The following is a 13,594-nucleotide window of genomic DNA, read 5'->3' on the forward strand; positions in this document are numbered from 1 at the left end:
GAGTTGGAAATCATTGTAGACGCCGTGCAGTGGAGCTGTGGTTGTTAATATTGAATTTGAAGTATCCTTATCCTTATTTTGTGGTGTTATTCTAAACTCTCCATTGCTGTTTGAGGATTATGGCATCTCCTTGCATTTGCAGCCACACATTGTGAATGTTAATATAATATATATGTTGTCGTTTAATGTATATATAAAAACTGGATTTCTGAGTGCAGCTGCAGCCCTCGCCTTATAAACACGTGGTCTTCCATAAGTTGAGGTGATTAAAAGGCTCTGTCATTATTCTTTCACTGGTTAAAACGGCCTCTCAGATTTCAAGTGTCTCATTTTACACTCCACATTCATCATGGCACTGGGCTGAAGTTTTATTGCTGCCGCTAGAGGTGGATGCAAAAACAAAAAGTTGAGTGTGGGATGGACTCAGAGGGCAATAGCCCCGGTACTCTCTCTAACAGGGGGGGAGGAAAAATGCGAGTAGGGGCATGAGTGCATGAGTGTGCGAGTACATTATGTGGAGCTCCTCTGTTCACTCTGACACTTTCTGGACACATTTCATCCACCTGAAACTCTTAGTGATCCCTCGTCGCTCTGGGCGTACCTACGGTTTTTTTTTTCATCACAGAGGAGTATAATAAGGTGAGGGACGAGGTCACAACTCCATAAATACTTGATGTGGCACAGACAGACTGTGGATGGACCTGAAGGCGCGCGTAATGCTGGAGGAAACCTGTGCGCTGGAGAGTAGCACCGACTTTTGTGCAGGCTGGTCCTTCAGTTGAAGAAAATTGTGCTGGTAAAAGAAGAAGGGGAAAAAAAAGTAAATAAATAAAAACCCTCCTCATTCACCAGCGTGGACGCTGTGGTGCCTGTGGTAAACATGGGGAGTCTATGAGTCCAAATTGGCGGCGATTATAAATTGCTTGGTTTTCCTCCCAGAGTGCGATGTAGTTCAACTTCACACCCCAGAGTGAGCCATTTGTCAAGATGACAGCGCTTACACCTTTGAACCGTGCTGTGCTTGGACTTGCGTGGAGCTGTTTGAGTTTTCTGACCTGCGCTCATTGCGGGTTAAGTGACAACCATGTGCACTCCAGTTTTATTTACAGGCGGTTGCGCAATCACGAGCGCAGGGAGATCCAGAGAGAGATCCTCTCCATCCTGGGCTTGCCTCACCGTCCGAGGCCCTTCTCTCCCGGGAAGCAGGCGTCCTCCGCACCGCTCTTCATGCTCGACCTGTACAACGCCATGACCGTGGAGGAGGAGGAGGAGAGGGCGCAGCAGGGCGCGGCGAAAAGCTTCAGTGCCAAGGCTCAAGGGCACTCCAGGAAAGGCTACTACAGCCCTCAGCATGCCGGCTACTCCCGTATGGCACAGCCTTACCGAGCGGCCCCTTTGTTAGGCCACAGCCCCGCACTCACCACAGCGCAGGACACCAACTTTCTCAATGACGCCGACATGGTTATGAGCTTTGTCAACTTGGGTAAGTGATGGCCTTTTTAAGTTTATACTCATCACCTTGGTTTCTTGATCAGAATTAATCAAGTTTTAAATCAATTGAAATTAGATGTAAGACTTTTCAGATGTAATCATAATGACAAACAATAATCCTCAGTAAATAATAATGATAATAAAAATGCAACCAAAGTCCTGCTGTCCACAGTCAATAAAAAAATAACAACTCAAATCCACAACTAAGAAGAAAAATGTCCAGCTCATTGTGTCATTAATTTATCAAAACTCAGACTAATAACTGTGCAAGTTTTCTTTAGAATGTGCTGCTGATATCAGAACATGGTTACTCCAGTGTAAAAGTCAACTTTCAAGAGTCAAGCCGATATTTCATAAACCTTTCCTGTCTGTTGTGTTGTGAGGATGTTTACATGCAGTCTTATTTATCGACAATAATTAAAAAACACCAACAAAGCTTTAGTGTTTTTGCTTCATTCAGCTTCATTTATCACTTTTTTTTTATTGTTACTTTTCTGGACTCAGATGTGTTTATCTACTTCAGCCTTGTGTACAACATACTCACTATTTAACAGCATTAAGTCCAACATTTTGACCTTATCAATTTGTGCAGTTTTGTGTTTAGCAGCAGCTGATCAGTATAATGATTGTGTTTGTTCAGTAGCTGCGACCTTTCACCCCGCAGTTCACAGAAACTTATCTGATGACTGTCTGACCTTGAGAAAATTGCTCTTAATTATTTCCTGTTGTTAAAAGGGGGAGTGATATTGACTGATGCCTGTATTTCTCCTGCTTGTGAGTCAAAGAATAAGGCCAGTTGTCCTTATTCCTCATGCTTTAGTAGTCATTGTCCTTTAATGAGGATTAAATTATAATAGCACACTGCATGGAAACTTACCTTAAAGTGGGATACACAGATTCACATGAAACATTTCATACGACATAAAGAAGGCACTGTATTTTTGAGCTTTTTTCTTCGATATAAAAATAAAACGAGTGAAGGTGAATGTGTGCAAAGTTTTTCTGGAAGTGTAATCCCTCACCTTGGCCCGAGCCCATCTGTTTCCACTTACCAGTATACCAGTGCATGTACACTGTCAGCCTTGAAAGCTCTGTTCTCGTTCTGGGGACTGTCAGTGAAGTGTTCAATGGGCCTCTGTCTTTAGTACTGTACACTCCACTCCAGCTACTGACCTCAGCATATACGTGAGACCTCATGCAGTTTAATATGCCTTCCGCTAACTGTAAATAAGAAGTCAGCCATTTAAAAAGAAAAAAAAAAAAAGAAGAAGAAAAAACTTCTGAAATGAAATGAAATTTAATGTAAGAGAAGATGTAATGATGCTAAACACCAGTTAATCTTATATAATTACACTGATTCCAAGCCAAAGCCAGTTAATATGCAACACATCGAGAATGCACACAGCTCACCGCCCTTACCAGGGAGTGAGGTCATCATTTACTGTTTAATATTTAGCTATTTGAGAGTTAAATGCTCCTTGCTCTCAGTGGCACTTCTGCTTCAGATTACTGCCTGTGGCTAATATAATGGAACACGCTCAGTGGGTAAAAGTCAGACGTGATCTCTGACCTCTTTGTGCTAAGTAACTGCAGGCGTTCGCCGACGATAAAAATATCAGGGAAATGAAACGCATGATAGTGCGGCGGATGTCCGAAATTCCCCCCCCTGATCAGGGGCACGAGACACTCTGGTCACATCAAAGAATCTGTGCTCTCTTTGATGCTCTTATTAAAGTCATTCCACGGCAGGTTTAACTTAAGCAAAACGTAATATACAGCATGTTTTTATGTATTTCCATTCTATAATATTGAGATATTACATGTAGATGTGCGTATGTATGTTAACACTGAAAAAGAAATGTAGGGCTGACAAGGAAAAGTATGATTAAATGCTCTTATAATACACTATATAATAAACGTAAAGGAGGTCAGCATGAGGTCAGACTATAGATGTTCACTTGATTAATCTCGTCTGCTTTTTCCTCTCACTTGAGGATCAGACCAAAGTGTCTTTAATTGAAATCAGCCTGTTTTTCTTAACTGACAGCCCATTCATCATGGCCAGAGAATGCAGTTAGGCACACAGTAGAGGGCCTGTCTGAGGACTGCTACCTGTATTCAGTTGACTGATTTAATGAACTGGAAAGTGCTTTTGTTGGGAGTCAAAATGTTTGGATTGGACCTGGAATGTAAAAGAAGATGTAATAAATTACCCCCTTTTCTGCACGTTAACGCTGGCATATTTTGTCCTTTGAGCCACGCATGTAGAAGTTCACGAGGTGAAGCCATCATTTTTGAGCTCTGTTGCCAGTAAAAAAAGGGAAATTCGTTTAAAAACACTGCTTTTCTTTCCTAGTGGAGAAAGATAAAGACTTTTCTCACCAACGAAGACACTACAAGGAGTTCCGTTTCGATCTGACTCAGATCCCAGACGGGGAAGCGGTGACTGCTGCAGAGTTTCGAATCTATAAGGACCGCAGCCACGTCCGCTACGACAATGTCACTCTGAAGGTCACCATATATCAAGTCATCAAAGAATATCCAAACAGGTAAGTGCCAAAGACTAAAATAACAAACATTATAGGCACTTGATTCTCACTAACTCCAATTACTCAAGCAGTAAATATACCATTTTAAAGTGCTTTTTACTGCTCTTTTCTTCTACTCCTTTTAGTTACTTTGCAGATACACCAGCTTCTAATCATTCTGTGATGTGATACTTTAAAAACAGTGGAAAGTAAAGTAGATAAAGTAAATAAAATAGTTTTTCAATAATCAGGCCATTCACCATGTTCAGGCCTTTTACACAACTGCTTATTTTCTTTTTATTTTAGTTAATTCAGTAATACACATACAAGGCAGTGATTAGTTGAGGAAAAACAGATAATCATGACATATATTTGACAAAAAAAGACATAATCTTGTCTCATAAAACCCATGAGTCCCAGAGAAACATCTCAAATAAAAAGGAAATGGTAAAAAGACTTGTATTAAGCCTGTTCTCTGTTATTTGAAACAGACTGCAATTTGTTGTAGGAGAAAAAAAGGCAAGACATTGCTGTTACTTCAGCTTTGCTTTGATCCCATGCAGTCACCTTATTTCACCGTTTAAGAAAAAAAAAGAAAAGAAAAAGGCAAACAGCTCTGCAACTATTGTCTTCCGTGCGGCTGAAACTTTCCACTTGCACAGACTGTCCCTCTATCTCCACCTCTGTTCTCCTTCATTCGCACCATGTCTGCCTCACAAATATAGTCCTCGGATAAAGAGAGCCCCATTAGCGGGTTAGCCACTTATGAAGCTTAGAAGGTCCATCCGTTATCACTCGTCTTGTGTTGCCTGCCAAGCTGGCCGGATCCCAGATGAAACCATGAGGGCCCAGATTAGGGGGAGGCTCCGTCGGGTGCTCCCCTGATCACTGTTATGCCCACCACCTGCCTGACTTTAACAATATACCGGAAGTTTAAACCATGACATAGCTGAATACTCAAGGGTATATTTAAAAAGTGGGCCCACATTTGCTTGCCAAAAAATGTGTGTGGGTGATTGAAGGGGAGATATGGCCCTCCTGGGCTTTGAAAGGGTCCAAGTGAATGGGCTTCGCCATCTTAAAGGGGAAGACGGCTCTGTTTAGGTTTTCACACACATTGGGGATAGTTTGTTTCTGTTAGTGGTCACAAAGAAGTGTGTGAGAAGTCGTAGAAACAATATCAAAGTAAAAGAAGTATGTTTTCATGGGTTATCTAAACTTTTAAAGCCACCAATAATTCATATTATTGTTTTTTTGTTGTTGCTAGTAAAGACACACATGCTGTATTCTTTCATCTTTCTTTAATATATCTGGAAAAAAATGTTTAAACTTAATAGTCATAGCAAAGAGTTATACTCAAACGCAGCCTCTCATGTAGTTCAGTTAAAGTTTCTTCCAACTTTATTGGGGGCTTTTTACAGCAATGTTCACATTCAGCTGAGGATCGTGTTACCCTTACTCCCTTCCTACTTAATACTGACGTTCCATTTTGTCATAAGCTTAAATCAAAGTCAGTGTTTATGAAGTGTGAAGTATGACGTTCAACTCCCAATCCTGACGTTTCGTATAGACTTTATGGGTTTTCGTAAAAAACACAGAAACCACTGAAACGCCATGTGTTTAGCGTTGAGGTGTCAAAATAAACATGCAACATGTATTTTCTTTCCCTTTTTAAGTTTACACAGCTCGATTGGAAGGAATTCGAAACCTATGGTTTAACATCCCCTCGTAGGGTCAGTGACCTGACCTCATTTCTCTTCACTCTATCAACGTCCTGTATTGATCTTTCTGAATATACGTTACAAATGGAGAATAGTGGCATGCGAATAGAATTAGGAGGAAACGGACAATAATGAGTACTAAAAGAATTCTAAAACATGGCACTACCTAGTTTCCCCTTATCCCTGGTATGCACTCAGTGAAACTCACCTTCTATGGAACAGTACAGCCAGTAATCACAGAGTAAGAGGAGGAAGGGGGTAAACATTATTTTCCTTTTTGGATGTGGCTCATGGAATAGCGAATTCTTACCTACAGAAATTAAATTATCACAGGATATAAGCTTATAATGCATTTCATACATTCCCAAGAGGAAGTTCCCGCTAAAGTCGCTCACAAGGACGGCCCTTGTGTGTGAATTTCACGACGTTGTTTTTTTTCTTACACCTGTAATAAACACAGGAACAGTTCCTGAAAGACTGAGGAAACACATGGAAAATCTTTGTTCCCTCCGACCAGCACCATGTAACCACAAAAACTGAATAGGCCTTATCCGATCTGCTGCCTGAAGGGAATCCAATGCAAATTGCGACAGTGCTGATTGATGCCTTATGTCAGGTCCATGGTAAAAATTACAAAAGGGCTGATATGCATGATTCCTAAAGCTGTTTGCCCATCAAAAAGCTGAAAATGCTGGCACATGTCGGACCGCACAACTCCACAGTTTAATACATGTCACAGCATCTTGAACAATGGCGGTGCTGGAAAAATGACTTAATTACTTTAACCCTGACACCAAATCACCGGTTTTCAACATTGTTGTGGGTTTTATTTAACGATGACTGGTTTGTTTCAGTAGAAGACACAAATAAAGTATACGCAGTGTGTGGCTTCTGGGGCTGACACGTCCGTTTGCGATCAGTCAGTGATGCCGTTGTTTATCTGCTGTCGTCTAACTAACTCATAGAATCGGTTTAGATGCTCTCTGAGAAGCATATGGTTCATTTTTGTGTGTGTGTGACCCATTGCAACTATGCAGCATTAAGGTGCTCAGGATGTTTTTTATTCACAGAGCATAAACTGTAACAGACACAAAGTCTTTATAATTTGTTTATAATGCAGCTGTAAAGCGACCACATGCATCTCACCATCTGTTTCACTGACACCACTGAGAAACACAGGGGAAGAAAAAAGTACCCGCAGAGACAAACATTAAAGTAACTGACTGGATTCGTCCAAAGACACGCTACATGTTTTTATGTATTCTACCAGCAGCTGTTTAATTATGCATCGTTTTTTTAAGCATTGTTTATTCTCTCTCTTTTACCTCCAGAGATGCAGAGACGTTCTTGCTTGACTCCAAAAAAGTGCAGGCATCTGATGGCGGCTGGCTGGTGTTTGACATTACGGCCACAAGTAACCACTGGGTGATGAACCCACAGCAGAACTTGGGCCTGCAGCTCTGTGTGGAGACTGTAGATGGCAAGTGGAGTTCAGTTTTTCTCTCGTTCTCCCATGTTTTATTTAAGACCCTTGGAAAAAGATCATTCTCCGTCTCTGCATTTGATTAAAACAGTTTTTGATCACAGGATAAATGTGACATGTATTGTTGACAGATGTGTAATTTTGTTTATTATTCATCACCAACATATAGCCATAATCCCACAAAGAAGATTCATGGCTTGACTCACAGCAAACACAGTCATAAAAAAAACAAAATCCCAAAACAGATTGTAATATGTTCAATTTGTCTTCAGTCTGGAATTAAACGTTTTATTTACCTTCTCGTTTTTTTTTTTTTTTTTTTTTTTTTTTAAAGGACGAAGTGTCAACATTAAATCTGCTGGAATCATTGGGAGAAACGGGCCCCAGTCCAAGCAGCCGTTCCTGGTTGCTTTCTTCAAGGCCAGTGGGGTATTGCTCCGCTCAGTCAGAGCTGCTGGTGGGAAGAAAAAGAGTCACAATCGCAATAAATCAACCAATCAACAAGAATCATCGAGGGCACCAAAAACTCCGAAAGCTGGAGGTATGTGTGCACTTTATTGCTAGAATTGTTTGTCCTGCTACACACACACACACACACACACACACATTCCATTAAACTAACCATGCGTTAACCAACCGACTTAAGTGTCAGCAGCGATATTTCAGAAACATTTTCTTAAAAATGGTTACGTTATTACACCCATTTTATTTTAAATAAATCTTTTTATTTGGCATCCATATATATACTGTATATATGATATCCATTTCAGCTGTGTTAAGCCAGGTTAATATCACTGTGAATTTATTAGAACAGTAGACTATAGTGCTTAGTCTTAAATTTACTGTGCTGTAGTTTAGGAATCATGAATCATTTTAAGGAATATTTGATAACCCAGCACAATGGTGGATAAATTATTGCTAATCTTACTATTAGCCTTGCCTCTTCATCTGTTCAGCTTTTCAACATCTCACTGCACAAGCAACACATGTGATGTCGAATTCACTTTCTTGTTGATTGTGTCATATGTAAGAATGTGGCCAAAAACGGTCACTACATTCAAATTCAAAATAGCGAGGTCTTTTAGGTTTCGTTTTCTGACCTAACTGGCAACCCGTCGTTGCTCGGCAGCTGAGACTCTACCGTCTACTGACTGCAATGATTGGTAGACGGTGGTAGGTGGCGCCACATGCCAAAACATGATTTCAAAACATAAACATGATTTGCAGTCTGCAAAAATGTTTTTTTTTAATGCAAATATTTTGGCTGCACTGTTGTTGTTGGTGAGTTCAGTTTGTTATATGAACATTATTCCTGAGTCTCTGTGACATATTAGGAGGATTTTATGGCCAGTTGCTTTAGATTTATTACATAATGCAACTTTAGCGTTTGGCTCTCATGACATATTTCCAGATTTGTACAGTAGCGAAGATGGTTTTAAAGCTTTTACAGTCCTCTGCGTCACTGTCATGATATCAATCATTTCAATTTTCAGATTATAACACCAGTGAGCAGAAGCAAGCCTGCAAGAAGCATGAACTTTACGTCAGCTTTCGAGATCTGGGATGGCAGGTAAACAGTGTCACGTTCCTCCTGACAGTGAGAAATCACATCCTGTTTCATGAAGAAAGGAAACAAATTGTTCCTGTTCCCCCGTTTATTTTCCAGGATTGGATCATTGCACCTGAGGGCTACGCTGCTTTCTACTGCGATGGCGAATGCTCGTTCCCACTCAATGCGCACATGAACGCAACAAATCATGCAATCGTGCAAACCCTGGTGAGTATCCTCAGAGTGTGTCGCACATATTTACCACCGTAAAAATGTCACAATGTTCTTTTTTTTTTTTCCTCTATTTTAAACTCACTGCTGTTCTCTCTGTCTTAAATCTCCCCATGTATAGGTCCATTTAATGTTTCCTGACAATGTGCCAAAGCCGTGCTGCGCACCAACCAAGCTCAATGCAATATCAGTGCTCTACTTTGACGACAGCTCAAATGTTATCCTCAAAAAATATAGAAATATGGTCGTTAGGTCTTGCGGTTGCCATTAGTTTTGTGGACTAGCTTTTTATTTATATAATCTGGTATGGGAATCGCTGGAAAATACATCTGCTGCAGGTGTAATGTGATGTACATTATAGTGTATATAAAGTTTTATTACCTAATTTATTTTCCTTTTTTTCTTAAATAGCACTGAATATTGTGATATTTAAATGATTAGATAAAGTGATTTTAATACAGCTATCTTATCTTGTGTCCATTGGCATATACTCTGTCTTTAGTTAAATCTCTATTATTACTTTTAATGAGTAAATTATTCACTGGAGTCATGATAATAACATTATTCTCCCTGTGCCTGTTTTATCCCTTTATCCCGTATAAAATGTGCCATAAATGCACACTTTACAGGTCAGTGTATGCTATGATTTATTTTAATAAGCTGTTACAGACAACTCATCCATGCAGATTCATGTGTCACAAAATGAATCAAGGTTATTCTGATAGAACGTCATAAATTAAATTGGGTCAACAGGAGGAGAAAAAAAAACAAAAAAACCTGTGAGCGTTCTCTAATATAAACCGAACTTCACAAAGCTATTTTCAAGCTGTCACCGTCTCTCAGCACCGATACTGCTTTACCTTTTGCGTGTCAGTTCTTTTTTTTCCTTTCTTTTTGTTTCCTCTTGTAAGATTGTGTCCTTTTTTCATTAACTGTTCACTCATCTTTTTTTAACGTAGCTTTCATGTCTCCTGCACACATTCGGTGCTTACTCCAGTTTTTTGTTTTTTGTTTTGAGTAAAGTATATCTTAATATAGAGTGCTGTGTATTTCAATAAATTTTACCACTTGAAATCTCACTCTTTGGCCTCACACTTTTTCTTCCTCCATTTATCACCCTATACGCACTCGGTGCAGAAATGCATATATCTTAGAGATTGTATACTCTCCTCCAGCCTTTCTAAATCCAGGTTGTTCTTTTTCTGTTTGGAGCTTGGTGGCGTGCTGCCAGACTACTGTTTCAGATTTATAAATGTTTGAGAGGAACAATATAAAGTAGGGTCCACCCACAGAGCCTGTTGACATGCTCTTGGGGAGTGGTAATGCTCGTTGTACAGTGCTAACAGCAAAGCAGGGCCGTGACCTCCAAACCCACCCCAAAAGGGTGATTATCGCGAGGCTACCAGCAGAGAAATATATATCATTTTGTAACCAATCCCTTCCAGATTATGAGTGGAAGATACTATCCATCACATGATTTATGTGATATGCATGGCACACCTCTGCTTCCCCTGCATTCTTTGCACTTGTATTTTTATTTTTTTTTTGAGTTTTGCCATCTGCTCAGAGCTTCAGATTCACCCCTGGAAACAAAGTGGAGACCATAAATTAAACCAAACGAGCTGTTACGTTTCCTTCTCGTTCAGGATAAGCACAACTTCCAGACCTGTGTGAGAGAATGCGCTGTTTCCTCACACATTCTCTCCGGTTACGCACTGATTTTCAATGGTCTTGGAAATGTAGGGATTAGGTTAAGGATTAATATTTATTTGCACAACTGTGTTGGCCTTCGCTGAACACAGGATATGTTCTGTTGCACTTTTTTTCTTCTCCTGCTTTTCCCACTTTTTTTTTTTTTTTTTCCTCTGACATGGCTGAACATTGAGTGACTGTATTTCACTTAATTAAAAGCAGTGGCTGGCCTGCCCAGATGTTATGTGGGCTGCATCTAAAAGGAGTGTTGACATTCAGTGAATAGAAGAGGCCACCTGCTAACTTAACTCTTGGCTTGAGAGGTGATTTGCATTCCTGTGGCCTGTTGCCTGGCATGATTACTCCGAGCACTTTACAATCCCATCTACTGTTTAATATCATGAATTCTTTCCAATTCTACTACATTTCTTCCTTTTCTATAACGCTGTGGCTGCAATGATTTTTTTATTTTTTTTTTAGCTTCCACAGTACTACACAGCCTTCTTGACAGCAGCCTCCTGACCACATGAAAAGAAAGGTTAACAATTGCCATTCTGGGGACAGATTAATAAATCGGGCCCTTCTCCTCTGAGACTCCTGTGGTCAAAACCAGTCTGCAGTGAGTCAATGGTGCCTTCACATTCATCAGATGAGCACTTGCTGTGGCCACTTGAAAATGAAACAAGCTGGAAAAAGGTCAGACCTCAATGTAGTTTGTTTTTGTTTTTTTGCAAGTTATACTGATGGTTTTATGTCAGGTTGTGCTTATTTTTCGACCACAAACATGACTGTTCTCTTCTTTGGTCCAGAAAATGTGATATATTTAGTAAGGAGAGACATACTCACGAAGCTGTTAGCAGGCAGGACTCGCTGTCAGACAGAAATCACAAACACTCGATGATCAAAGACAATATAGAAAAAAAGGAAAGGCGGACACACATCGACACACGCTGCAAAACTAAATCTGCTGCTGTGAAGAGTTAACGGTCAGATGACTGACAGAGGTGTGTGTGATGATGTCGTTCAAACCTAACAATATGAGTATTAATGAAGAAAACCCGCTGCTTTTTTTTCCACATAAAGAACGTCTGTGAAACTCTAAGAATCTAAATAAATCAAGAAATGTAGCAACGGTTTACTCGTCTGTGAAAGCGCTTAACTATAATATTGATGGTGATATTGACTATAATGCTATTGCATTACTTGAAAAAATTCAACCCCCTTTTTTTGGTTCCTTCTTACGTAACCTGTTCTTTTTAGATTGCTATTTATTTGTGTGAATGTTGTGAATGTTTGTCCGCTGAGCAAAATTTGCCCAATAGGGATAAATAAAGATGTGTGAAAGGGACATAATAAATTTACCGTCTTATCTGTGGGAAATGAGTTTCACTGTCACTTACTCTTCACACCGCAGCTTTCACTTGGCTAAATCTGTCAGTAATTGTTTATTTATACTATATTCAGAGTAGCTTGACTTTAGCTATTCATTTTCTGACATGGGAACATTTGAAAATCAAACATCTTCGGTAGTAAATGGAAGGAAATTTAGATTTTTTTTTTACACAAACACGTCCATAAACCGTGAAACTAAACATTTGTTCACAGTCTTTAACAGGATGGCTACTGTAATCACACGACTCTCGCTAAAATGTTTGACTTTTCATTTATGTGCACAGTTTCTGGTAACAGTCAGTTCTCATGTCGGCATGTGACTGATGGGACGCTCGCACTCTGGTCCGTTTAAGACAAATACAAAGCACAATAGTTACAGTTAGTTTGGTTTAGTTAACTCTCTTTAACCAGAGATCATTTTCATCCTGTCGCTCAGAGTTTATTTTCAGAGTCTCACGTTGCAGTCCATCCACAAGGCAAGTGAAATTGTATCTAATAAAAATGTTGTGCAGTTTACCTAATTCATCTCCCCACATATGGTTCTCCTTATTTGTATTCTGTGGGTGGCCTATGATTTCCATACAGCTCAATCAGTCCCTCCTGAAAAGGCAGACCATATGGGTCACATTTTTACATGTTGTTTGGTATGACAAGGCTGCAGCAGGGCCGCTGAGGAATGTGTCCTCACAGAGGGCAACACAGAGACACACAGTTATGTTTGCTTGTTATTCACATATGCACATTAGCTTTGCAGGCCAGGGAGGACTGTTTATGAACCCAACTGTCATTTCTTATTACCATTAGCGGTGGCACCTGTGCATTTAAATCATTTCTTTATCTTTCTGGATTTAGCAGTGTGTACTGAAATACATATGGATGTGGTGACTTTTGGTATCCATTACTGTGATATACTATTTAGGGAACATTAACTTATTTGTTATTTTAAAGGTGAAGCAAGTAGTTTATAGTGCCATCTAGAGGAGAGGCTGAAATTTACAACAAAGAACTGCTCCTCTGCTCACCCCCTCCCTTCCCTGAGCGATACGGTGTCCGCAGCCGGTCAAATGTCGTCCTCGTCGTCTTTCTCCGTGTCAGCAGATGAGGTTCGTGAGGCGAGGGAGAGGGCGAGCTACCGCGGCCGTAGCAGACGAAGCGGAGAGAGAGGAGGCGGGACTCTCGCTACAAGTAAAGCGACGCTTGATTTGTTCTCTCGCGTTTGTCCTTACAGGCTACCGTAGAAACATGGCGTCTCGCTGCTAACAGTGGCTATGCAGTAGCGGCCCACGACCATGTTATTATACATGACTTTTTGAAACACTACGAAAATGAAACAAAAAATATTATACAGCGACTAGACCATGCAGGAGCACATAATATGTATATAAAAGTCGATTTTGGGTTATATAAACCCATAAATACTACACAGTGTCCCTTTAGGTAAGGGCCAGGCAGGTTTTTTCTGTTAATCTATTGCTATTAGCATTTATGAACATTCCATGTGAATCCA

General features: G+C 40.1%; 1 protein-coding gene across 1 annotated transcript; it reads left to right on the forward strand.

The window, feature by feature from the left end:
• Positions 1–987: 987 nt before the first annotated feature.
• bmp5 (bone morphogenetic protein 5) lies at positions 988–9,274 on the forward strand (the record flags this gene model as incomplete). The annotated part of the gene is made up of 7 exons (XM_083898037.1): positions 988–1,483; positions 3,848–4,040; positions 7,072–7,220; positions 7,558–7,764; positions 8,717–8,793; positions 8,890–9,000; positions 9,125–9,274. 7 exons carry the CDS (start codon positions 988–990, stop codon positions 9,272–9,274), a joined length of 1,383 nt encoding a protein of 460 aa, XP_083754163.1.
• Positions 9,275–13,594: the final 4,320 nt, after the last annotated feature.

This window comes from Microchirus variegatus, assembly GCF_963457635.1.
Source record: "Microchirus variegatus genome assembly, chromosome: 11".
In the NCBI taxonomy this organism is placed as follows: Eukaryota; Metazoa; Chordata; class Actinopteri; order Pleuronectiformes; family Soleidae; genus Microchirus; species Microchirus variegatus.